This window comes from Carcharodon carcharias, chromosome 10 (assembly GCF_017639515.1).
Source record: "Carcharodon carcharias isolate sCarCar2 chromosome 10, sCarCar2.pri, whole genome shotgun sequence".
NCBI classification, from domain to species: domain Eukaryota; kingdom Metazoa; phylum Chordata; class Chondrichthyes; order Lamniformes; family Lamnidae; genus Carcharodon; species Carcharodon carcharias.
In genome coordinates, this window is record NC_054476.1 from 62138437 (window position 1) to 62165146 (window position 26710).

Consider the following 26710-nt stretch of genomic DNA (forward strand, 5'->3'; position numbering starts at 1 on the left):
CAGTCAGTTTGACTTTCAGTGGTAGGGAAATTTCTGGAAATTATAGTTTGGGACAAAATCAATAGTCATTTAGACAAGCACAGGATAATTAAAGAAAGCCAGCATGGATTCAATAAGGGAAAATCATGTTTAACTAACTTGCTGGAGTTTTTTGAGGAAGTAACAGAGAAGGTTGATAAGGGCAATGCTGTTGATGTGGTGTATATGGATTGTCAAAAGGCATTTGATACAGTGCCACACAACAGACTTGTGAGCAAAATGCCAGCTCGTGGAATAAAAGGCAGAACAGGGGCATGGATAAGAATTGTCGAAGTGACAGGAAACAAAGAATAGTGGTTAATGGATGTTTTTCAGATTGGAGGAAGGTTTGTGGTGGAGTTCCCCAGAGGTCAGTGTCGGGACCCTTGCTCTTCCTGATATACATTATGACCTAGACCATGGTGTTCAGGCCATGATTTCAAAATTTGCAGTTGATACAAAGATTGGAAATGTTGCACTTCAAAAGGACATAGGCATGTTGGTGGATTGGGCAGACAAGTGGAAATGAAGTTCAATGAAGAGTAGTGTAAGGTGATTCATTTTGGCAGGAAGAATATGGATGGACAGTATAAAATAAAGGAAGAACAGAGGGTGTGTATGTACATATGTCATTGAGGATGGCAGGGCATGTTGAGAGAGCAGTTAATAAAGCATATAGTATCTTAGGCTTTATTAATAGAAGCATGAAATAGAAACAAGAGTAAGGAGGTCATGTTGAACTAATTTACTAGACACTAGTTAGGCCTCATCTGGAGTACTGAGTCCAGTTCTGGGTGCCATACTTGAGGAAAGATGTGAAGCCATTGGAGAGAGTACAGAGCAGATTCACAAGAATGATTCCAGGGATGAAGAACTGTAGCAATGAGGATAGATTGGAGAGGTTGGTTCTGTTTTCCTTGGAGAATGGAAGGTTGAGAGGAGACTGAGGTCGAGATATTCAAGATCCTGAGGAGTTTGGACAGGGGGATATAGTGAGAAACTGTTCCCACTCAAGAGAACATCAAGAACTAGAGGGCATAGATTCAAAATAATTGGCGAAAGGAGTAAAATTGATGTGAGGAAAAAATTTTTCACCCAGACAGTTGTTGGAGTCTGGAACGAGCTTCCTGAGAGGATGGTGGAGGCAGGTTTGATCAAGGCATTCAAAAAGGAATTGGACGGCCATCTGAAAAAAAAAATGTGCAAGGTTACAGGGAAAAAGCAGAGGAGTAAGACTAGGTAAAATGCTCTTTCAGAGAGCCAGTGCAGACTCCATGGGCCAAATGGACTCCTTCTGCACTGCAAATTTTCGGTGATTCTGTGAAACCCTGAGCTCCATTGACTATTGAGTGAGTAGATTTGATACTCTGTCAAAGATTAAGGCCAAAAATAAAAATACAGAGGCAAACAACTTTAGGAAGATAACCTTTGAAGCTTTCAGAAGGATCTTAAAAGCAGAAACCAATAATGTGGAAAGAAAATATTTCACATAGCTGTATAGAGCTCTACTTATTCAGCAGGATAAGGAATACACACTGTGAAACTTTACAGAGTTCTGTAGATTTAACAGGTAATTTCTCATGTAATCAATCAAGGTTAGGGATACATGCTATGAAATTCTATGATATTCATGTTTATACAATAGAGAAAGATACACTTACTGTGAAACTATACGTGAATTCCTCTTTACTTAGCTGGATAAAAGTTTTAAAAATGCCCGTTGAGTTCCATGGTTACTAACAAGTTAATTGTTCTTTCTATACAGAAGATGGGGAGATAGTGGTGTGTTGTAATGTCACTGGACTAGTAATCCAGAAGCCCAGGTGAATTCTCTGGGGACATGGATTCAAATCCCATCATGGCAGCTGGTGCAATTTAAATTCAATAAATAAAATATGGAATTAAGCGCTGGGCTCAGTAATGGTGACCATGAAACTTTCATTGATTGTCATAAAAACCCAGCTGGTTCACTAATGTCCTTTAGGGAAGGAAATCTGCAGTCCTTTCCTGGTCTGGCCCATGTGTGACTCCAAACCCACAGCTGTCCTCTGTAATAGTTGAGCAATCCACACAGTTCAAGGGCAATTAGGGATGGGCAACAAATCCTGGTCTTGCCATCAATGTCCGCATCCTATGAAAGAATAAGGAAAAAAAAACCTCTCTTACCTTTGGTGGAGAGCGTCACCAGTCCAGGTTCCTTGCTCCTGCGTCTGTCCTTCAGTCTGTGCTTCTCCATCAACAATGTCCTTCTTTAACAGGACACTTTCACCCTCCAATGAAAACTGCAGAGAAAGGTGAACAAGCAAGCATAAGGCTGGTAAAAGGCAGGAAACCCATGCAGAGTTGAATGGGAATGTCAATGTCAGGATGAGCACAGAAATACATTTTTAACGTAACATCTTTAGTGTTGCTTTACTGTTGGGATCAGTGCATGAGTGATGTGAAATTACTTTGACTTGATTCAACGATATTGATTTAACCATAGGTGACCACTGTGATAAAGGCAGTGCTGCACTCTACCTCAGTACAATTTCTGCAATAAATTTTGGTTTTGTTGACATGACTTGAAAAGATAGATATTTATGTAATTTAAAGATTGACTGCAGGTTGCTGTATTATTTGATAAAGACATCATTGTCAAAATTCCTGGACCTGGGTTGGCAATTAAAGCCTTGAAATAGGAGACTATAATTTGGGACAAACACCAGTTCTGCTGGGTCTCTATTGCCTTTTACTGATCAATGATAATTTTTGCATCCATTCCTTCTGCCCTGACATCAATACAGAGGTGGGTTTGGTGGGATAACATTCCTAACCAGAAATCCTACCAGTCCTGCATACTTGTTGCCTGCATGATAGAAGCAGTCTCTGTGAATGTAGGCAAGAGATGTTGACAAGCCACGTGATTGTGACAAGCCAATTCTCTAGTCACTCAATGTTCATATGTCCACTTTCCAATACTGGTTGGTGATCAGGAAAGGAATAAGTAAGATCAGCTGAGTGCAGGCCAAGCACCTTATACCCTGCTTAGTTTATTGCCTTCAGATGTCAGCCTTGGCTCTATCACCTCTGAATCAAAGGGTCATGGGCTCACCTCGTTCAGAGACATGAGTTCATAATCTCAAGTACCAATTCAGTGCTACAGTGATGAAGGTGCTGTCTTTTGAATTTTTTAAAAAATTCATTCACGGGATGTGGGCTTTGCTGGCTGGGTCAGCATTTATTGCCCATCCCTAGTTGCCCTTGAGAAGGTTGTGGTGAGCTGCCATCTTGAGCCGCTGCAGGCCATGTGGTGTAGGTACACTCATAGTGCTATTAAGAAGGAAGTTCCAGGATTTTGACCCAGCGACAGTGACAGAATGGCGATATATTTCCAAGTTAGGATGGTGAGTGACTTGGAGGAGAACTTCCAGTTGGTGGGATTCCCATCTATCTGCTGCCCTTGTCCTTCTAGATGGTAGTGGTTATGGGTTTGGAAGATGATGTCTAAGTAGCCTAGGTGAATTCCTACAGTGCATCTTGTAGATGGTACACATTGCTGCTACTGGGCGTTGGTGGTGGAGGGAGTGGATGTTTGTGGATGTGGTGCCAATCGAGCAGGCTGCTTTGTCCTGGACGGTGTCAAGCTTTTTGACTGTTGTGGGAGCTGCACTCATCCAATCAAGTGGGGAGTATTCTATCACACTCCTGGCTTGTGCCTTGTAGATGGTGGACAGGCTTTGGGGAGTCAGGAGGTGAGCTACTTGCCGCAGGAATCCTAGTCTCTGACCTGCTCTTGTAACCACAGCATTTATATGGCTAGTCTAGTTTAGTCTCTGGTCAATGGTAACCACCCCCCAGGATGTTGATAGTGGGGGATTCAGTGATGGTAATGCCATTGACCATCAAGAGGCAATGGTTGGATTCTCTCTTGCAGGAGATGGTCATTGCCTGACACTTGTGTGGCATGAATATTACTTGCCACTTGTCAGCCCAAGCCTGGATATTGTCCAGGTCTTGCTGCATTTGGACGTGGGCTGCTACAGTATCTGATGAGTCATAAATGGTGCTGAACATTGTGCAATCATCAGCGAACATTCCCACTTCTGACATGATGGAAGGAAGGTCATTGATGAAACAGCTGAAGACGATTGGGCCGAGGACAGTACCCTGAGCAACTCCTGCAGTGATGTCCTGCAGCTGAGATGACTGACCTCCGACAACCACAACCATCTTCCTTTGAGCTAGGTATAACTCCAACCAGCAGAGAGTTTTCCTTCCGATTTCCATTGATTCCAGTTTTGCTAGGGCTCCTTGATATCACATCAGTCAAATGCAGCCTTGACATCAAGGGCAGTCACTCTCACCTTACCTCACCTCAGGAGTTCAGCTCATGTCCCTGATTCAATCAAGGCTGTAATGGGGGTCAGGAGTTGAGTGGCCCTGGCGGAACCCAAACAGGGTGTCAGTGAGCAGGTTACTGCTAAGCAAGTGCCGCTTGATAGCACTGTTGATGACCCCTTCCAATACTTGACTGATGATCGAGAGTAGACTGATGGGGCGCTAATTGGCAGGGTTGGATTTGTCCTGCTTTTTGTGTGCAGGACAAACCTGGGCAATTTTCTATATAGCCAGGTAGGTGCCAGTGTTGAAGCTGAACTGGCTAGGGGCGCGGCAAGTTCTGGAGCACAAGTCTTCAGTACTGTTGCCAGAAGATTGTCAGGGCCCATTGCCTTTGCAGTATCCAGTGCCTTCAGCCGTTTCTTGATATGGAGTGAATCAAATTAGCTGAAGACTGGCATCTGTGATGCTGGGGACCTCCAGAGGAGGCCAAGATGGATCATCCACTTGGCACTTCTGGCTGAAGATTGCAGCAAATACTTCAGCCTTATCTTTTGCACTGATGTGTTGGGCTTCTCCATCATTGAGGATGGGGATATTTGTGGAGCCTCCTCCTCTAGTTGTTTAATTGTCCACCACCATTCACGACTGGTTGTGGCAGGACTGTAGAGCTTAGGTCTGATCCATTGGTTGTGGGATCGCTTAGCTCTATCAGTTGCTTATGCTGTTTGGCATGCAAGTAGTCCTCTGTTGTAGCTTCACCAGGTTGACACCTCACTTTTAGGTGTGCCTGGTGCTGCTCCTGGTAAGCCCTCTTGTACTCTTTAATGAACCAGGGTTGATACCTTGGCTTGATGGTAATTGTACAGTGGGGGATATGCGGGGTCATGAGGTTAAGGATTGTGTTCGAGTATAATTCTGCTGCTGATGGCCCACAGCACCTCATGGATGTCCAGTCTTGAGCTGCTAGATCTATTTGAAATCTATCCCATTTAGCATGGTAGTGGTGCCACAAAACACGATGGACGGTATCCATAATGTGAAGACGGGACTTGGTCTCCACAAAGACCGTGCGGTGGTCACTCCTACCGATACTGTCATGAATAGATGCATCTGCGGCAGGCAGGTTGATGAGGATGAGGCCAAGTATGTTTTTCCCTCACCACCTGCCACAGACCCAGTCTAGCAGCTATGTCATTTAGGACTCAGCCAACTCAGTCAGTAGTGGTGCTACCAAGCCACTCTTGGTGATGAACATTGAAGTCCCCCACCCAGAGTACATTCTGCACTCTGGTTAGTTTCAGTGTTTCCTCCAAGTGATGTTCAACTAATTCATTAGCTGAGTGAGGGTGGTATGTGGTAATCAGCAGGAGGTTTCCTTGCATATGTTTGACCTGATGCCATGAGATTTTGTGGGGTCTGGAGTCGATGTTGAGGACTCCCAGGGCAACTCCCTCCCGACTGTGTACACCACTGTGCCGCCACTCTGCCAGGTCTGTCCTGCCAGTGGGACAGAGCATACCCAGGGCTAGTGGTGGTGGTGTCTGGGACATTATCTGTAAGGTATGAGTCCGTGAGGATGACTATGTCAGGCTTTTGCTTGACTAGTCTGTGAGACAGCTCTCCCAATTTTGCCCCTAGCCCCCAGATGTTAGTAAGGAGGATTTTGCAGGGTTGACAGGGCTGAGATTGCTGTTATCGTTTCCGATGCCTAGGTCGATGCTGGGTGGTCCATCTGGTTTCATTCCTTTTTTTTTGACTTTGTAGTAGTTTGATATAATTGAGTAGCTTGCTAGGCCATTTCAGAGAGCGTTTAAGAGTCAACCACATTGCTGTAGGTCTGGAAACACATGTAGGCCAGATCAGATAAGAACGACAGATTTCCTTCCCTAAAGGACATTAGTGAACGAGATAGTTTTTTTTACAACAATTGACAGTGGTTTAATGGTCATCATTAGACTTTTAATTCCAAATCTTTTTTTTATTGAATTCAAATTCCACCATCTGCCATGGCAGGATTTGAACCCCTGTCCCCAGAGCATTTCCCTGGGTCTCTGGATTACTAATGGGGCATTAAGCTAAAGTCTTGCTAGGACATAGAACTCGAAGAGTGGAGTGTTCTCCAGTGCTCTAGTTAATATTAATCCCTCAACCAACATTACTAAAACAGATTAACTGGTCATTTATCTTATTGTTGTGGGAACATGCAAACTGCATTCTTACACTACAACAGAGATTATCCTTCAAAAGTATTTCATTGGTTATGAAACATTTTAGAGATCATGAGGTTGTGAAAGAAGCTATATTAATGTAAGTTTTTACTCTTTTTGCTCAGTACATCGAGCAACTGTACAGCTTCTTTAGGTTCTGAAAATTACTTACTTTCTGCACTGGGACCACAGCTTCCTCGAAGTCACTGTCCTCTTTCTCATCTTCCTCGTCTTCATTTCTTTCTTTTGCATCAGCCTTTTGATCCTCACTGCTAATCAGGCTCTGTCGGGATTCCTTCAAGAAGGAGCAATGCCAATCTGCTTATTTATTATACATTACAAAATCTGCATCATATTCCATGCACAGAGGAAGTTTTCTGTCTGGATGCCTGTGACAGTAAAGATGACTAGATGCTTCACATATACTGAAGTTATGATGTGAGCATTTTAAGTCAACTGAAAATTGTACCTTTTGCTGGTCTTGAAACTTCAATTTTATTCCACATTTTATTTATAATTTTAGTTTGTAATAGTTTTTATTCAATTTTCATCACTCCTCTCTCATGTTGTAGTGCCAACTATCCATTGTTATTTTGTCAAACTACTATCTCTGATGCATGAGCAAGATAATACAGTGCTGGCAGTGCTTGACATGAAGGGAACGTCACAACGAAACCTGATACTTAGGGAATGGTGACGTCGCAGTAATTTTATTAGACTTGTGATCCAGAGGCCCTGACTAATGCTCTGGGAACACATGTTCAAATTCCACAACGGGAGCTGGTGGAATTTAAATTCAATTAAATAATAAAAATCTGGAATTAAAAGCTAGCCCCAGTAACGCTGACCATGGTCCAAATCTTCTGGTCAGTGTTGAAACCCCTCGGAGTGCGGGTATTGGGTGGTGAGGGTTAGTCAGGTCAGGTTGGGGGTAATCAGGAGAGGCATCAGAAGGGAGTCAGGTGGTGGGAGCTAGTCAGGTCAGGTGGGTGGGTGTCAGGGATCAATGGTGTAGTTGTGGGGGGGGAGAGAACGTTAAGGGGGCAGTCAGCAGGTCAGTGAGAGTGATTGGAGAGTCAGTTCTGTAGTTACTGAGGAGTTAGACTAGAATTTTTTTCTGTCTAAGATTTCCTGGGTAACTATTCAAGTAAGTAAGTCAGAACTGTCCGAAGTCTCCAACTTTGACTCAAAGTTGGAGACTTTTTTGGAGGGTCCCAGGGAACAGGGGAATCATCCATTGGAAGTTCAAACTTCCTTGACAATTGCCACAGAATCAGTGCAATGGGACTTCCAAAGGGTCCCAATTGTGCATCTTGGGGAGTACGTCCAGTCGTCGACTATCCTGAGGCAGGAAGATCTGCCCATAAAAGAAGGGCCCATAACACTGCCAGATTGTTATTAAAAACCCACCTGCAGGTAAGGCAAGCTGCTGTCCTTACCAAGTTTGGCCTACTTGTAAGTCCAGACCCAAAGCAATATGGTTGATTTTTAATTGCGCTCTGAAATGCATAGCAAGCCACTCAGTTGTACCAAACCACTACAAAAAAGGCTGAAAAAGAGTAAAACCAGATGGCACTTGGCATTAATCGAGACACCAGAAATGACAATGGCTCACCTTGCCTAGTAAGCCATGGAAGGTGCTCCTTACTAACATTTGGGAACTTGTACCAAAATTGTGAGAGTTGTCTCAGTCTAGTCAAGCAACCCGACATCAGCTCACAGGGTTTGTTGGGGGCGGGGTGGGGGGGGCAGAGCTCAGTGTTTCAAACAGTTTCACGTCATCCACGCTGAGCAGCCAGAGCTGCAGACCTGAAAGACTGCTTAAAAAAAAACAGATCTGTCAGGCTGAGAGTTCTGATATTTTTTAAAGCCTGTCTGTCAGTGTCAGATCAATTTCACTTGTAGCTGCTGCTGTTGCTTCCGACCTTCAGGCAGCTTCGTAATTCCGATTTTTTTTTCGAAAAGTCTACCAGGAAACCACGAACCTGCCCAGAGTTTAGAAGCAGCAGCAGCAAATGAGAGTGTTCCTGCTTGAAAAATGGTAAGTCAAATTCCTGTAATTTTGCAACCAATTGGATGCTGTATTGGAGGGGTTGGGTGGGGGAGGGTTCAGGGGAAGGTTGGGGGGGAAGGTTGTAGGGAGTTTGGGGCAAGGTTGGGGGTGGCTGGGCAAGCTTGCAGGGGGTTTAGGGAGAAGGTTGGAGGGGTGTTTGCAGGGAAGTATGGAGGGGGAATGGGGGGGTAAGTTTGGAAGGTGTTGGCGGAGGTCTGGGGGGGAAGTTTGGAGGAGAAATTTGGTGGGGTGTTTGAGGAACATTTGGAGTGGGTGTTGGGGGAAGATTGGAACGGGTGTTGGGGGGGAAAGTTTGGAGGGGATGTTGGGGGGAAGTTTGGAGGCGGATATGGAGGGGCATTGGGGGAAAGTTGGAGTGGGGGTTGGGGGAGGTTGGATGGGATAGTTGGGGAGGAGGTTAGAGGGGGGTGTTGGGGGGAGATTAGTTACAAATTTGTATTGTATTATAAATGTAGTGATTTCTTAGCCACTTCCTTAACATCAGTTGATTGCTTTGTGATTAATTATCCTTAGAGATTATCATTGGGCTTCCAATTTCACCATTGCTACAGGCACTCTGCATACTACATGCAGGTACAATGAAAGAAAGACAAAACCTATATTTACACAACTCTTTTCATGTTATCTCAAACTGCTTTACAGCCATTAAGTACTTTCGAGTTGTAGGTACTGGTATAATGTAGGCAATGTTATCAAATGGCAGAGCAGACTCAAGGGGCCGAATGGCCTACTCCTAATATGTATGTTTGTATGTCATTCTGGATGGATGAGATTAGGTAGGCTAGATGGCCTTTGTCATTCATAATTACCTTGCGAACCGAGGATAGAATCATGGCTGGAGCTCTGTTTATTTTGTTGCTAATGAAAGTTTTCTGTGAGTGGGCTTTGTGGGGTGAGATTGCCAGGGCAGAAGTGCATAATGGGCTCATTGTGACTCAGTAACTTATTTTACACTTATTCTCAAGAGTCTTTTCCACTGACTTCAATCTTGTCCTTTTATCTACTTACCTATTATCCCAATATATCTTGGTGCTTTTTATGAGTTTTTTGAGGTATTGCATTATAAAGTTGTGTTGCATTGTAGATATTGAAAATATCTTGTAGTGAGAAGCAGCAAAGTCTTCAGACTTGCTGATCACAAAAGAGATACATTTGTGAACCATTCACTCTTTGTTCTCTGGCCTCTTAAAAGTTCTGTTGCACAGACACACCCGAGGGCTCGAAAACAGGAGAAGCACTGGGGCCCATGATTTCTCTCCCTGGTCTTGCCTGACATAATCATACTCACCGATCATACCTTATCGCCAATGTCCCAAAATCCCCCATCCCACCAGCAGCACAGACCCACCAGAGGTGGCGACACAGTGATATACATAGCCAGAGAGTCCCTGGGAGTCCGCAACATTGACTCGGAACCTCATGAAGTCTCAAGGCATCAGGTCAAACATGGGCAAGGAAACCTCCTTCTGATTGCCACGTACTGCCCTCCATCAGCTGATGGATCAGTGCTCCTCCATATTGAACATCACTTGGAAGAAGGAGCACAAGGAGTAGGAAAGGTACAAAGGCACTCTGGGTGGGGGACTTCAATGTCCATCACCAAAAGTAGCTCAGGACACCACTACTGACTGAGCTGGGCTGAGTCCTGAAAGACATATCTGCCAAACTGGTCCTGCTGCAGGTGGCGAGAGAACCAACAAGAGGGAAAAAACTGCTTGACCTTGCTCTCACCAATATACATGCCGCAGATGCAGGACAGTATTGGTAAGAGTGACCATTTCATAGTCCTTCTGGAAACAAAGTTCAGTCTTCAAACTGAGGATACCATCCATTGTGGCACTGCCATTGTGCTAAATGGGATAGATTCAGAACAGATCTAGCCGTTCAAAATTTAGCATCCATGAGGCAATGTGGGCCATCAGCAGCATGATAACTATATTCAACCACAATCTACAAATGCAAGATCTGGTATATCCATCACTTGCCATTACTATCAGGTTTAATGAGGAGTGCAGGCGAGCATGCAATGAATAACACGCCAGGCATACCTAAAAATCAGGTGTCAACCTGGCAAAGCTACAACACAGGACTACATGCATGCTAAAGAGTAGAAGCAGTATATGATTGGCATAGCTAAGCAATCACACAGCCAATAGATCAGAGCAAAGTTCTGCAGTTCTGCCATATCTAGTTAGATGGCAGTGGGAATTAAACAGTTAACTGGAGGAAGAGGCTCCACAAATATCTCTATCTTCAATGATGGGGGAGCCCAGCATGTCAGTCAAAAGACAGGGCTGAAGCATTTGCAACGATCTTCAGCCAGAGGTGCTGAGTGAATGATCCATCTCGACCTCCTCCTGAGGTCCCCAGCATCACCGATGCCAGTCTTTAGCCAAATCACTTTACAGCCAATTAAGTACTTCTGAGTTGTAGTCACTGGTTTAATGTAGCTGAAGACACTGAATACTGCAAAGACAATCCAGCCCTGACAACATCCCAGTCCTGGCAAAATTGAAGTCAATGGGAATAGGGGAAAACTCTCCAGTGGTTGGAGTCATACGTAGCACAAAGGGAGATGGTTGTGATTGTTGGAGACCAAGCATCTCAGCCCCAGAACATCAAAGCACGATAATGTCCTAGGCCCAACCATTTTCGGCTGTATCATCAACAGCCTTCCCTTTATAATAAGGTCAGAAGTAAGGGCGTTCATTGATGATTGCAAAGAGTTCAGTGTCATTCGCAACTCCTTGGATACTGAAGCAGTTGGTTCCCATAAACAGAAAGACCTGGACAACATTCAGGCTTGCACTGACTGTCAATTGACATTCGCATTCTACAAGTGACAGGCAATGACCAATCCCGACAAGAGAAAATCTAACCATCTCCCCTTGACATTGAACAGCATTTCTGTCACTGAATCCCCCACCATCAACATCCTGGGGGTTACCATTGACCAGAAACTGAACTGGACCAGCCATATAAATATCGTGGCCACAAGATCAGATCAGAGGCTGACTGCCTCCTGACTACCCAAAGCCTGACCACCATCTACAAGGCACAAGTCAGGAGCGTGATGGAATAGTCTCTGCTTGCCTGAATGAGTGCAACTCCAACAATATTTAAGAAGCTCATTACCATCTGGGACAAAGCAGCCTGTTTGATCAGCACCCCATCCACCGCCTTAAACATTCATGCCATCCACCACCGGCACACAGCAGCAGCAGTGCATGCCATCTATTAGATGCACTGCCGCAACTCACCAAGCCTCCTTAAACAGCACCTTCCAAATCCGTGACCTCTAGCACCTAGAAGGAGACAGAGAGCAGACACATGGGAACATCACCACCTTCAAGTTCTTCTAAATGCCACAAGCCATCCTGACTTGCAACAATATTGCTGTTCTTTCTTTGTCGCTGTGTCAAAAAACTGGAGCTACCTTCCAAACAGCACTGCGGGTGTATCTACACCAGAAATTGAGCTCCTTTTTGAACCATGGCAGTCTATCACCTTTTCAAGGGCAATTAGGGATGGTCAACAAATGCTGGCCTTGCCAGTGACACTCTCATCCAATGCAAGAATTTTTTAAAAATCATCAAATGCATACATGTTTCCAGCAGATGAAAGAAGCTCACTGATATCAGTAATGAACATCTTGGACAACTATCTCCTTTATAGCCAAGGAGTAACCCCGGCCAATTTTAGTTCCTCAGTTGTTGTCCTGGTTGAGATTGGATAACTCAACATAGACCAGGAATTGTGTCCGGTTTCATTCTTGTCTGTGTGGCTCAGTACCTTAATACACACTGAATCTACACACTTATCCATTGAGAGTGCTTTGCATACAATTTTGAACGGAACCATCTTTTTCATGAAAATAGTAAAAGATACTAAAAGGAAATAGCGCAAGAAATAGAGATATGTTTAACAAAGCAGTATAAATGGCTCATCCTTGCATAATTAAGATTTACAACAAAATATAGATCAGACTCCATCATTTCAGAAATGCTGGGTGGACAAGGAGGGAAATCTCCATTAGTTCAAGTTCACAGACCCTGAAAAAGTCCTGGGCAAAGGGGACATTAGGCCTAGGCCCAAGTACAAACTTGGTCTGATACAACATAGGCCTGACCAGGCCCCTCTTTGCAATCCCTCCCTTCTCCTACCAACAGCCCAATCCACAAGAATCTTGGAAAAGTACCTGCCATCAAACAGAAAAGGGCTAAAACCAAAGCATTTAGAGATGCAACTGAATGTAAGGAAGAGAAAAAAGGGAGAGGGGAAACTTGAAGGTAGAATCCTGAAGGTTTGCATAAAAACCACCCTTTGGGGCACAATCCAGAATGCTCAACAGTCTTGTCATTGATCAGTTCTGGCAGGCACAACACAGACAAATTTTCTGAGGGCCCCACAGTCAGGAACCCTCTGATGTACATCATAGTTATAATGCAGAGCCACATGAGCCAGCGAAATAAGTTGGGCAACATCACAGTACAATAATGGTCGTTAATTATCCATTAAAATAAAAATTAATTTGACTTTCCAAATTTCATTTTAATTGCTACTCTTGTTTAGTTCTATCATACATGTCTGCCAATAGCAGCAACATGGCATCTGACAGCCAGACAATATTGTCTTTTTAGCTATTTTATTTTTATTTTTCTATTTTTCTCCTTTGAAGGCGCAAGAGTGAACCCTACTGGATATTGTTTCACGGGTGCCAGTAGCTGATCAGAAACACACCAAATGGAGAGGGGAGAATTAAAGGATAATAGTCCTGAAGGCTCAGAATTCAGAACCATCAACACCCAATTCCTGTTGTGGACATCATCAGAATTTTCAGAGATATACACCTAAGGTATGTGATTAACTGTATGTCCCATGAAACAATGTGTTAGATGGGTACCACCATAATAAAGCAGTCATTATTCAAGTCTGCACTAAGAAAATGGAAGTGGGCTGGCTATTCAACCATGTGTGCATCACACTAAGCTAAAAGCAACTCTGAAGAAAAGTCAAACAGACTCAAAACGTTAACTCTGTTTCTCTCTCCACAGATGCTGCCAGACCTGCTGAGTTCTTCCAGCATTTTCTGTTTTTATATTATATTATATATTACTATGGGTGTGCCACAGCCAGTCTTATCATATTTCAGGGGTTAATGAGAAATTGTCAGGATCAGGAATCCTGAATGATTTTCTCTTCCCTAGGCCAGGGGCACTGAAACCAATCTGACACCCCTTTTACCACTTTGTCTGAAATTAAGCAACAGCAATAGGACTGCCTTGTTTGTCTGGCCTAGTTGCATAGAATTACTGTATATATTTTTATTAATATTTTGTTAATTTCATTTTGAGGTGTACTTCATCAAGTTCCCAGTCTGGTGCAGCCTCCAATTAGGTGGCAGTAATATAAACACAAACTCTGACAATAATAATTAGCTCAGTTTTATCAGGTTTTTTATTAAATAAACCCACTTACAGTCTCTTCAGATACAACGTGCAGCTCTGAGTCAATCTGTCCATCCCGCATCTCAGACTCAGCTGGGGTCCCTATGAATAGTTGTGACTCTAGGCTGTAACAGTGACAAGAGAACATTTTCAATCCCCAGTCACGATAGCACTGTGGCCTGTAATGAACAAATGTGATAATCAGATTGCTTCTGCCTACCTTAATCTATCTTTCCTCTTCAGATAATCTACTCGAAACTTCCACCGTCGTCCATGGGTCTTCGCAGTCTGCAGACAGAGAGGAGACAGATTGCCACAGGAAAGGCTTGCTCAGTCTAGTACAATGCATAATGTCACTACATGTTTATTTGCTGTAAATATCAAATTGTACAGTTCACGTATGTTTTAGTTCCATCACTTTCACCTTGGAGTACTGTGAACCTAACTGAATCAGACACTGGATTACTTGATATAATGGATTCCAGTTTGGTTGGATGAATGAAACATCTTTATTTTATCCCGGACCTGGATTATGCTCAGGCCTTTCGCTGTCTTGAGTGTACTGTACAGAATAACAAAACCACGTACCATCAGCTTTCCAAACAACTTCTCCCAGTTCAAGATTTGACGTTCCCGAGCAATCCATCTGGCCTAAAAAAGGGAAAATTGAAGAGAATACCAGAAAGCACTTGAGGAACGGAATAATAATTACTATGTGAGGGTGACTGGCTCCCCAGAAAGACGTGGGATTCTTTTGTTTACTCATGGAAAATGGGCACAACGATAATAAAGGACAATGGAACCATTCATTGGGCTCACAGGATTCATGATATTCTGAATGGTAAGCACATTGCTGCTCATAGTATCAGTATCTAACCTACAATAGCCATTGTTAAATTACTGTTCTTTCGTCTCTTGATTCCTAGGCTCAAATTCAGACAATGAAAAAGGCATGAAGATCTTTATCTGTCTCTGAAGAAGCTGGATTATTCCATGAAGTCCAACAGTAATCTTTCACCTCATATCCTGAAATCAGTCGAGACATTGGGCTGAGCTAGAAAACTTTTTGAAAAAGGTGCCTTACTTTCGTTTAGGGCTTCAGGTTCGAATTGGTTTAGGCCACATTCATCCATTTGGAGGCTGGTATGTTTTACCTCTCCTGTAAGTATTGATTTCCAGAGATGCATTGTGCTCCAATTGAGCTATTGGAGTGGGACCTCTGGAAAGCGATATCCCTACCACGGTCAGTCTGCAAGAATCTGAGAGAGAGAGTGAGCAGAGAGATAGAGGCAGCCAGTCTATTTTGTTCACCATGCTGAATGTGGGTGGGAAAGTTTGTGCTCAGGTTGAAGAAAACAAGTTCATGAGGATTTAAACGAGGCTGGAAGATTTGCTTAGCTTTGGCTAGGGGGAGGGATCCAAGATAACACTCACCATGAGAGTCAGTTCAAGGATTAGAAGTTAGTTAGCTAGAAAAGGAAAAATTAAGCAAGCTATCAGAAGCTGAGAATAGCTTTGAACTGGTTCCGGGCAAATGAAGTGTCCATTTCAAGGGCAGAGTAAAGTATAAACGGTGAGGGGGATTTTCTGTCATTTTATAAGTTAAATTGGGGATTTTTTTTGTACTTTAGAGTACAGGTTGCCGATTGAATAGTGTTTAGACAACATTGCTTTTAGCTTTTTACAGTACAGGTCAGAAAACCTTGTCATGTGATCTATCCAGTCAGCCACTAGAAATTTGAAATTTTTCTACAAGTTCTGTCTCTACAGGGATCATAATACGTTTCCAAGTTAAGTCAGAAAAGCTGGAAAAAGCAGGAGACTGGCAGAACTCGGGAGAAATTTTGGCCCCAGTAATATTTAGCTTAGTTCATGGAGGCTCTATATTATAATTGACAAAAGAAGCAATGACGACATGAGGGAAAACATTTTTACACAGTGTAGGATTATTAGGTTACTAACAAGAATACAAATTGTTAAAATCTAACTTTATTATAAGAAACTAACATCTAACCTTGTAGTTTACTAACACGACTTTTTAGATACCCTTCTTTGTAGGATAGTATAGTGAGAAAACTTAGAAGTAGAGCACAGTATAAAAAGATGCCCAGGTAGAGAGGTTTTGGGAATTTATGTCAAATTATAAAGAGCTTGCTCACAGCAAAAGGACAAGACCTTGAAGACTATCTGTGAATAGTCTGCTTGTGTGAGAATGGAATGTAGATATCTTTCTCTACCAGATAAGGAAGCATGGTATGTAAAAGCATTGAGATACAAAGGACATTACTTACATAAATATGTAAGCTTAGCAACAGCCACGTATATTATTCCCGTTGGTCAAGGAAAATGTCCTCACATACAGGGCCAAAGATGGTTGGGTTGAGGGAGGGGTTAATTGGATAACAGCCAGAATAAAGGATGCCCTGAGTTTGCCTTCTTGGCGGTGAAGAAAAAGACCATCTAGAGGCAAGAACAAAACTAGACAAAGGAGAGAGAGAGACGGGGGAAGAGGCTCAAAGACCCAAAAGTATCAGAGAAAATATTCTGTGTGCTCTGCCATCCAGGTCTTAACAGAGGAATATTTATTGCATTAAACTATAAATCACCCCCCAAGTTTATTGACATAGTTTATCTGAGAAGTTAGTAAATTTGTCTCAAATAAGTTGATTCACAACAAAGCTTTGCTGCCAAGTCTGTTCCTGTTTTAAAGGGGTGCAAAGACCCCAAAATCTTACAGTAGTAAGAGATTAGAATCTGGAGTGCATTGCCTGAGAGTGTGGTGGGAGCAGATTCATTCATGGCTTTCAAAAGAGAATTGGATCATTGTCCGAAGAGAAAAAATTTGCAGGGCTATGGGGGAAAAGGCAGGGGGAGTGGTACTAGGTGAACTTTTCAAGGCCAACTAGGGATGGGCAATAAATGCTGGCCAAGCCAGCAAAGCCCACATTCTGTGAATAATTTTATTTTAAAAACTGCTCTTGCAGAGAGCCGAGAGACACAATGGGCCTAATGGCCACTTTCTGTGCTGTAAGAATTCTATGATTCTATTTTATAATAAGTTAATTGGCAAATTAAGAATAAATTTGAGAATGTATATTTATCTATCTAGTAAATAGCAGCTTTGGGATGTATAAAAAAAGAGCTCTGGTGTGTTGCTATACTGCTTTTGAGAGCTGAAGTGAGACCCTTGTGTACCTAATAGCAATTATACAGCTGGCTGGTAATTTATTGTGCATGTTATTATACCTTACATAGATTCCGAGACCAAGGTAGATGCCCTTGAGCACTTGAGACTTGTCCAGCATAGTGATCGAATATATGAGAGCCAAATTAATCTAAGGTAAGAAAACTTGTAAAGACATAAATCATAGCAGAAGCACTATTTATCCAAGATTCCAGAACAGGACACAGTTACAAACTAATAAGAGGTAACCAAAAATAGCATGCTGTAGTCTGCTAATGTAACACTTTTTTCTTCCACAGCAGCCTTTCTTATTGTTCAAGCACCAGGGACACCAATGCGAGTGACTCATAGAGGCAGTCAGCTGAGATCTCCAAATTCAGCACAGAACAAACAATGAACTTAAATCTTTCTGGTTTGTATGGCTCAGATATACACTGTCTTGTGATGAAATCCATTGTTTGCAAGCTATGGTTGGCACCGACTAGAGTTTCAAAGCGTGTTTCTTTTGAGACAGTCCCTGACTGAAACAGAAACTAAGTTCCCGGTTTCTGGGTGGGGGTTTGTTAATTGGGTTTCCTGGCTGTGACATCAGTCTTCTGAGCTGATTGAGGAGAAAAAAGCTCAGAGATTGGATTTAAGCCGATGGTCATAACAGACACAGAGACTCTTGGTGTTGTGTTTTTCACTGCTGGTGGTCAGAACAGGATAGAAGCTCAGAAAAGCTATGTGAACAGTCCAGGCCCACTGAGGAACTGGGTGGTTTTTACTAGAGACGACCATACCGTGTACCAAGGATAATATTGAGTGGTCGGATAAAACTGACTCTGGGAAGCTACACCATCAGGACTGTGGTGAACTGAGTGAAGGAGGTTTGACATAGTGCACCTTTTTGGTGATAACCAGAACTCAGATGGGGCAAAGCATTGGAGACTACTTGATGATCAAATCATGTGTCAGGGGATTAACTCTACTTGGGGAAGCCTGAATTGTGAAAGACATTGGGGACTGTCCTGGTCCATATGCACTGAGGAAAACAGCCAGTAATTCTGAGAGACTTGTCATGGTTGTATCAGTTATTTAAGGTGTAATTTTTAGTTCCTACTGAATACAATTTTCCTGATAGTTCATGTTTAATTTATTTTGATTTTGGTTTGATTTTTACAGGAAAAGATTTAAAAAGTGAAATCTTGCCCATCGGTTTCTTCTGTTGTAGTCCTTTTGGACGTTCGCTTCTTTCACATTATTGGTCTCCATGCCGATTGCAACAGGCTTGATTAGCTAACTAGCATTGTCTGGCAAACCCGCCCTCAACTCTAATGAACTTTATGGGGGGAACTTACATGACCATCAAGTAGCTGCAGTCGCCTCACTGCCACACCCAGCTGATGCTTTTTCCTGAAACTGTAAAACAGAAAGCTTTTATTATGTAGCAACTACTCACACCACTGGGAGCAAACGTGAAAAACTGCACTGTCTTTTGGATAAAAGCAAAAAAACTGTGGATGCTGGAAATCCAAAACAAAAATAAAAATACTTGGAAAAACTCAGCAGGTCCGACAGCATCTGCAGAGAGGAACACAGCTAACGTTCCGAGTCCGTACGACTCTTCAACAGAACAGTTCTGTTGAAGAGTCATATGGACTCGAAACATTAGCTGTGTTCCTCTCTGCAGATGCTGTTAGACCTGCTGAGTTTTTCCAGGTATTTTTATTATTGTTATTACTGTCTTTCGGACCTCATTTTAGAGTGGTATGGTGCTACTTTGATATTCAGCTAGCAGTTTGGAGTGGGTAGTGGTTCTATCACTGCAACTTCGGACAGTTAAGCTTCCTGCTCTGCTGCATTTGAGCTGGCATTTCAAGGCCTGCAACTTTGTCTCCAAGCCATCTTTAAACCACAGTACCATGGTTCAGAGTTATGGACCAACTATCCAGTGTATTGCCAACATATTATGGTTCTGCATTTCAGTTTGTCTTGTACAGTGCCATACTGAGGTGGTATCTTTACCCACCAGTCCACTAAAGGTGCTATCAGTCTGGCACATTTTTTCATTACATGGAAAACGAGGAATCCATACCTCTCACAGTCTGCATATAACAACTCCAGGATTTCTTTCTTCTGCTGCCACGGAGTAGAGTAGAAACGTACAAGGCGGATCAACTCGGTGGTCGGAGTGCACATGTCAGAAACACTGGGCCATCAGAAGCACAAAAGGGTGAATGTTAAAGAGGATAATGAAAGCAGGAAGTGGACAAACTCCTACTGTCTCATGAAAGAACATCTCATTTCAGAAAACAACTAAGGATTGGAACAGTAAAAGATCTAAAAAGTGAAATCTTGCCCATTCGTTTCTTCCATTGTGGTCCTTAGGGAAGTTCACTTTTTTCACATTATTGGTTTCCACAGGGAAACTGTCTTGATTGAATAACTAGCATTGCCTGGCAAACCTGCCACCCCAACTCTGATGAACTTTATGGGGGAAACTGACTTGACAATCAAGTAGCTGCAATTGCTTTACTGCCACATCCAGTTGATTTTATTTGAGTGACCCAAGTGAAGGGCCAAGGCACACAGTGGGAAGACCTTAGTAAAGCTGAAAAGACCAAGACTGAAAATGAGGTAAATCAAAAAGTAGGTGGTATCGAGCTTAGGTTTTAAAAGCCTGTTGACTGTATGAGAAAGAAAAGATTGAAGAAGTTAAGGACTTCCATTGTTTTGAAATCCTGGGAGAGAATGAGGTGAATTTTTCCTTCTAACAACAGATGGAAAATGAACAGTAGCAGGTCCACCTATCTTACATTGTTGGTTTCAATTTTTATTGACTGCAGTGTAAAGGAAATCTAGGTAGAGTGTAAAAAGGGCAGCTAACCCCCATGGCCAGTCTTCAACCAATCAATTAAAATTAAAATGCACCCTAATTAACTAGCGTGATGAGTCTTCATTTCAACACTGCAAGGAGGAGGACGAATATATAGAACTGGATACTTGCAGGTAAAGTCTGTTTCAATGTACAATACATCTGAAATATATCTCACTTCAAAAGGGAGCATGGAGAGGAATAAAAAGGTTAGCTGCGCCCCACTACACACAGACAACCCATGTAAGTCTAGCACATTTATTGGGCCCATTTTCTTTCAATGGCCCCCTGGTAAATATCAGGCACTCAAGTGTGCAGTTCTACAATATACTGAAAAATCATAGGTGGGCGGGGCTACTTACAATGTTTTTTAAAGGGATCCTGGGCATTAAACTTCCCAAAATATTGTATAGCTGAATCTATACTGAAATCTTGATCAGAGGCTTCTAGCAAACTTCAGGTTGGCCTTTTGGCTTCAATGATTAGGATAATCTTGTGGCTGAAAGCAGAGGAGCAGCAGGCAACAGCCCAGAGACCTCCAGCTATAGAGAAGAGGCAGAAGGCAGGAGTTTGGATGAAGCGTTACCCCACTGGAATGAACAGGCAAAGAGCTTCATCCATGCTACCAATCAAAAGCATGAATACCACTGGCAGCTGACACTCACAATGGACATGAAGCATAAACCTCAAAATGGCATTCATAAAACAACAACAGTTTCAGACAGGGAAAGTGGATATCCCATCAATCTTACATCCATTTTGGACTCTACTTGAGAGTTATCTCCTACATCCATATATTAGGATCTTATACCCAAGCCTGATCCTGTCCTCACTTGATGTCCATACAAATGTACCTTCCTATAGAGCTCTCTGGTTAGTAAAGAGGAGCAGGAACCCTTGCCAAGTTTTAGTGCTCCAAGCCTAGGTGTGCTCAGGCTAATTGTTATGCTTCTTAAGCTGCCCTAGCTGGGATCAGCTAACTCAGTACTGTCATGAAAAGCCAAATTTACAGCTACAAATTACTTACAGGCATATTGAACTTTTTAAGGAAGATATGTGTGTTTTTAAAGAAATACAAGCAAGGACACTGAGCAAAAGATGGCTGATAACGTAAAGTGACCTCTTTCTGAAAAACTCCTAAGAGGGTTAAACTGATAAACTGTTCCTGAGAGAACATGGAATGTCACACCTGAAGAGGTGTCATGGCCTTCTTCTAGCAGAGACACTTGAAAGGGAGACACGAAAGATGCAAAAGACTGAACTTTAATCTCCAATGGTTGCAGAGACAAAGACTGATTGTTACTTCTCAGCAGTCATCTAACATCCATCTCCTGCTGGTATATATCTCAGAATGTGTAAAATGGTCGGAGATGAAAGAAAACAGACTCTGAGCACAAGACATGCGGTAGGATCGTTCCAGATTTGCGCTGTGTGGTAGCGGGTGGGAAAAACGCTGTTTTACCCGCCGGCCAAATGGCAACTTCTCATGCCATATAGTCCCAATCCTGCCGCATTAATTATGTATTCTCAGGAAACACACCATCTCGATTGCGGGCGGACAGGTTTTCAATTGCCCGCCATGCCATCACCCTGCCACCTCATCATGCTGGACGCCACATTTAAAGTGCAGCCACATGCACACCTCTCAGTGCTTCCAGCCCACGACTGCAGCAAAGAAAACATGGCCCCTAAAGGCAAAGAGACTGCAGCCCACCCCCGGTTTAATGACGTGTCCCTCGAGTGCCTTTGGGACGCAATGGAGGGCCATCATGATGTCCTCTACCCCTGCTCTGGCTGCAAGATGGGCAGCAACATCACCAATCCAGCATGGGAGGCGGTGGCAGTGGTGGTCAGCGCCAATGCCCTGCAAAAGAGGACAGCCACCCAGTGCCCACCACAGGATGAATGGTCTCATCCGTTCCACCAGGGTAAGTCACTCTTCTCATCACTCTCAACTCACACACTCGCAAACCCATCACACATCCACAGGGATCTAACACCACTAACTCTCACACACACCCTCACATCTTCCTCAAATTCATAACCCTCTAGAGCTTGTGGCCTATCCCATCCATGTCTCCACCCGCCACACAAAGATTCCATGCAGTGCCATGTGTCCTGCTCACATTCTCTCCACCTGTTTTCATGCAGGAGAAGCCTGCTTACAACAGCAGGGAGAGGTCCCAGGCTAAGGCTGGAGTGGCCCACATTAGGTCCCTCACTCACTTTGTAGAGCGTGCCATCGTCTTGACCCTGCCTGCGGCAACGGTGAGATCGGCAGCGAATACCTTCGTGAAGATCCTGCACCACATCATCCCTCTCTCAAAGCAACTGTGAGTGCTCTCTCTCCTGCTTTTGACTCTGCTGACATGCACTAGTTATCTCTACTTTGGTTCACAGGGAGCTCTGCCAAGTGACTGACACCCTCGGCAAGCCAGTCCCTCAGCTCCATCCACGTCCTCACCTCCAGACAAGAGGACTCCTCCTCCATTGAAGAGTTGGACAGAAGCAGCCTGGAAGACCTATCACAGCACTTACTCACACCCTCCATCAGCACAAAGACACACACCTCGGTGGGACCTAGATGTAGAGTAGGCTCGGGTTCACAACCTGGTGGTCATCACACAGACATGTGTCCGTAGCAGGAGGAGGCAGGTTCAGCCAATCTGCTCAGCATTTGGAGGACTGTTGAGGAGGAGGCATCTGTGAGGTCTGAGTCAGATGACGAACCTCTGGATTTGGCCTTCCAACTCACCCTGAAGAGTCAGCAGAAGGGAGGGGTACATAATGCAGAATTGTTGGAAGCCCCCAACAGAGTGTCACGCAAGTCAGAGGAGTGCATCTACCTGCTCTCTGAAGAGGTGCCCACATATGCTCGTATGGAGGTCTCCATAAGGAGGATGGCAGACACCATGGGGACCCTGGATCAGCAGAATGTGGAGATGTGTGCAGACCTGCACTCCACATCATGGGAGCCATGGGTGAGTTCCTGCAGTGGTGATGCAAGGGGGAAACAGGGCACCTTGATGTCCCCCCAGTGCTCCTTTCACTCAAGGAGTTAGGCTGGAGTCCCTGGGCACCCGAAGGGAGGAGCAGCAACTGGACACCCCTGGGTCATCCACTCAGGGGTCTCAGAGGCTGTCCTCACCCCACAAGTCCCTTTTGCCTGTGACCCCCTCAACCTCATTCTCTGTCACTGCAGAGGGAGCAGCTGGCCCACAGGAGGACAGCCAAAGCAAACCGGGGCCCCCAAGGCCTCGGATCTCCAGAGGGCCCACACTGAAGACATCAGAGGCAACAGGACCAACCATTGCTCAAGCTGTCTCCACCCCTGCTACAGATATCAGGGCAGCAACTAAAAGTCTAAAGCGTTCAAAAGCCAAGAAATTCTGATCACAGTTGGTTGCATGGGTGAACACATTTTGTCACTTTACAATCTGGAAATATTGTCACTTTCACTGAATAATGTGTAATGGTGTCTTTCAGCTTTATTGACAGGCTTCGCGAGTCCTCCCATTGCATCCATCATCCCCCCACGTGCACCACCACCCCCCCCACCACCCCCACACACACACTCACACACACACACCCCCACCATTAGCAGTTCAGCTGCACACAGCTGGCCCATGAGTGATTCTGGAGGGCGAAGTGTGTGTGTGACAGGGTCTTTTGGAGCCTCGTGTAAGCACTCTCCCACACAGGCTGATCCTTCCTGTATCACACTCATCTCAATGTGCTGAGTATTTTGAATGCTGCCTGCTGGGGTTTTCTTTCAGTTGACCATCAGAGCTGACCTGCATCTCTGCCCACTCACTGATCACACTCCCATGCAGCACCTGATCTCGGCCAGCACGACTCGTTTCACTTTCGATTTAGCAAGTACGGTAATATTACAGTTTTTCTTTTGCTCCCCTGTTCTTTCCTCTCCCTCAGTCACCCATTTCCTTTCCCCCATCACTGGCAACACCCCTGGCATCACCTTCCACCTCCCCTTCGTGACCTACCAGCCACAACCCTTTTCTTTTGGGGATGTCCAGGTGAATGTGCATGTTCCCTTCCTCCCAAAAAATCCCACCCCTATCCACATTAACCTCTCTGACCTCTTCCTTCCCACTTCCAGGGTCTGTGTCTGCCTCCAAGTCCCCACCAACCACCCTCGCCGTCCCTTCTACCGGTACCATTGAATCCTTACCCTCCCATCTCACTCTGCCCTTGGTCATTCTCACCATTCCCACAGACCACATCAATCCCCAGTTCACTCCCCAGGAGACAGTCAAGGGCATTAGAGCCCTCCCTTGCATGTTCACCTGGACACCCCCTCCCCCACACCAGACTTTTCCCCCACCTTGAAACTCCTTGCCCCCCACCCGCCAAGATTTCCTCTCCCCACCGTCGGACAGCCCCCTCACCAGACTCCCATCCTCTTACTCCTTCTCCCTTCCTGACTCCTTCCTCCACCCTTACTTCTTCCTCCACACTTACTGCCTTCCCTCTCTGAACTCCTTCCCTTACACCTACCACCCCCCTTACATCTACCTCCCCAAATGCCGTCTTCTCCTCCGTTACACCCTCCTTCCCCGCTTCCCCCATCCGACACCTTCGTTCCCCTCTCCCAACCTATCCCGACACCTTCGTTTCCCCCTTCCAACCTCCCCCGACACCTTCGTTCCCCCCTCCCAACCTCCCCCGACACCTTCACTTCTCCCTTCCCAACCTCACCCTTCCGACACCTTTGTCCCACCACAACCTCACCCCCCCACCCCGACACCTTCATTCACCCCCTCCGAACCTCCCGACACATTCGTTCACCGTCTCCCAACCTCACCCCAACACCTTTGCCCCACCACAACCTCAACCCCCCGACACCTTCATTCACCCGGTCCCAACCTCCCCCCGACACCTTCGTTCACCCCCTCCCAACCTCCCCCCCAACACCTTCATTCCTTGCCTCCCAACCTCACCCCCCCCATGCCTTCGTATCCCCTCCCAATCTCACCCCCTGACACCTTGTTCCCCCCCAACCTCACCCCAAGCACCTTCATTCGCCCCATGCCAATCTCACACCCCACCAATACTTTCATTCCCACCCCCAATCTCGCCTCCCACCCCCAACACCTCTTTCTCTCCCAGTCAATGCTTGGCCTTCCTCTCCCTCCCCCCTCCATACATCTTCCTCTCCCAAACAAAGCGGGACCTTCCTCTTTACCCCCTAAATTATCATCCGTTGTGATGGTAGGCAGCATTTGACCAAAGTGGTGGTGCTGATGGGGCGGCTGGGGGGGGGGGGGAGAGGAGAGGAGAGAGAGAGATGTGAATAGGCTTAGCATCTTTGTGTGAGTGTTGGGCAGCAGCGGGGTGAGGAGGCACTGGTGCCCTGCAATGTCCCACTCTGGTTGGGGTGGGCCGTCCATGCAGAGAGTCCAGGTACAAGTAGCACTAATCAATGCTCTTCTCTCCTTTTCAGAAGAATGCACATAATGCCAGTGAGCGGGTGAGTACTGGCGCAGGGCTGGCCCAGTTGGCAATTCTTAGCTGCTTCGAGGAGGAGGCCCTAGATTTGGAGAGGTGCCATGTGCCCAGGTCCACTGGTGTCAGTGAGACTGGGGTGCCACGGGCAGGTATGTATGCCCAGCAGTGAGGTCACCACTGTTCTCCCAACAGCCATAGCAGTGCTGAATGTTCAATGTTTGAAGTTTGCAACATGGCTTGACCATTGCTTACGGAAGGATGAGTGCATAATGATCCAGGGGCAGAGATGCACATTGACATTGTCTCCACACATGGATGAAACAAAAGAATTAGAGTGGGAAAAGTAAGCTGTTCCTTTGAAACAAAAAAAAACCGCAAAAAAGGTTTTCTTGAGTCTGCCCTACTAAAGTTAGAATTAGAATTTCAACCAAAAGTCAGAAAACCTGAAATTTTATAAGGGGTGGCCAACGGTCTACAGGTGGAAATTGAGGACGATGAAATGGATAGAGTAGTGGTAGAGAGATTAAAATTGGAGCAGGGGAAATTAGAATTTCAGGAAAAGAGAAAAAGAAAGACAGGAAAGAAGAGAGAATATTTCAGGACAGAGAGAGGGAAAGTGAGTTTAAACTAAAACAGCTCAAGCTGAGGGGTAGGAATCCTACTGTGTCCCTTGAAAACACCAACAGCTCAGAATCAAGGACTGAGGCAATCTGGTTTGCTCATTTAACCCTTAAGTCTGATGAAGCAGAGGTGGAAGCCTTCTTTATTTTTTTCGAGTGTTCAGCACAGCAGTTAAAGTGGCCAGTCCAACACTAGTCCCTACTACTGCAGAGTAGGCTTTCGGAAAAGCTCATGAGGTTTACTCCCTCTTACTTGAGGAAAGTGCCCCTGACTATGAGGCAACATAAAGAGCTATTTTAAGTGTGTGCCGGAGGCGTACCGTTAGGAAACAGTCTGACCAGGCATACATGGAATTTGAAAGGCTTAAGCAACTTGCTTTTGGCCAGTGGGTGCGGGAACTTAAAATGGAAGCCACTTACAAAAACCTCTGTGAAATAACTCTCCTTGAAGAGTTTAAAAACTCCATATTCTTCCCAATAAGGACACGTCCAGAGGAACAGAGGATAACAG

General features: G+C 44.7%; 1 protein-coding gene across 12 annotated transcripts in view; it reads right to left on the bottom strand.

Annotated features, from left to right (window-relative positions):
* The window catches only part of LOC121283204, a 106361-nt gene that overhangs the window by 66012 nt on the left and 13639 nt on the right, over positions 1 to 26710 (bottom strand). For all 12 annotated transcript variants that reach the window (XM_041197474.1, XM_041197469.1, XM_041197467.1 and 9 more), the window contains 7 exons: positions 19331 to 19444; positions 18594 to 18654; positions 14658 to 14720; positions 14290 to 14357; positions 14101 to 14194; positions 6721 to 6843; positions 2185 to 2300 (listed from right to left, as the gene is read on the bottom strand). In XM_041197474.1, coding sequence (XP_041053408.1) covers positions 2185 to 2300; positions 6721 to 6843; positions 14101 to 14194; positions 14290 to 14357; positions 14658 to 14720; positions 18594 to 18654; positions 19331 to 19444 — 639 coding nt within the window. The remainder of the gene's footprint in view (positions 1 to 2184; positions 2301 to 6720; positions 6844 to 14100; positions 14195 to 14289; positions 14358 to 14657; positions 14721 to 18593; positions 18655 to 19330; positions 19445 to 26710) is intronic.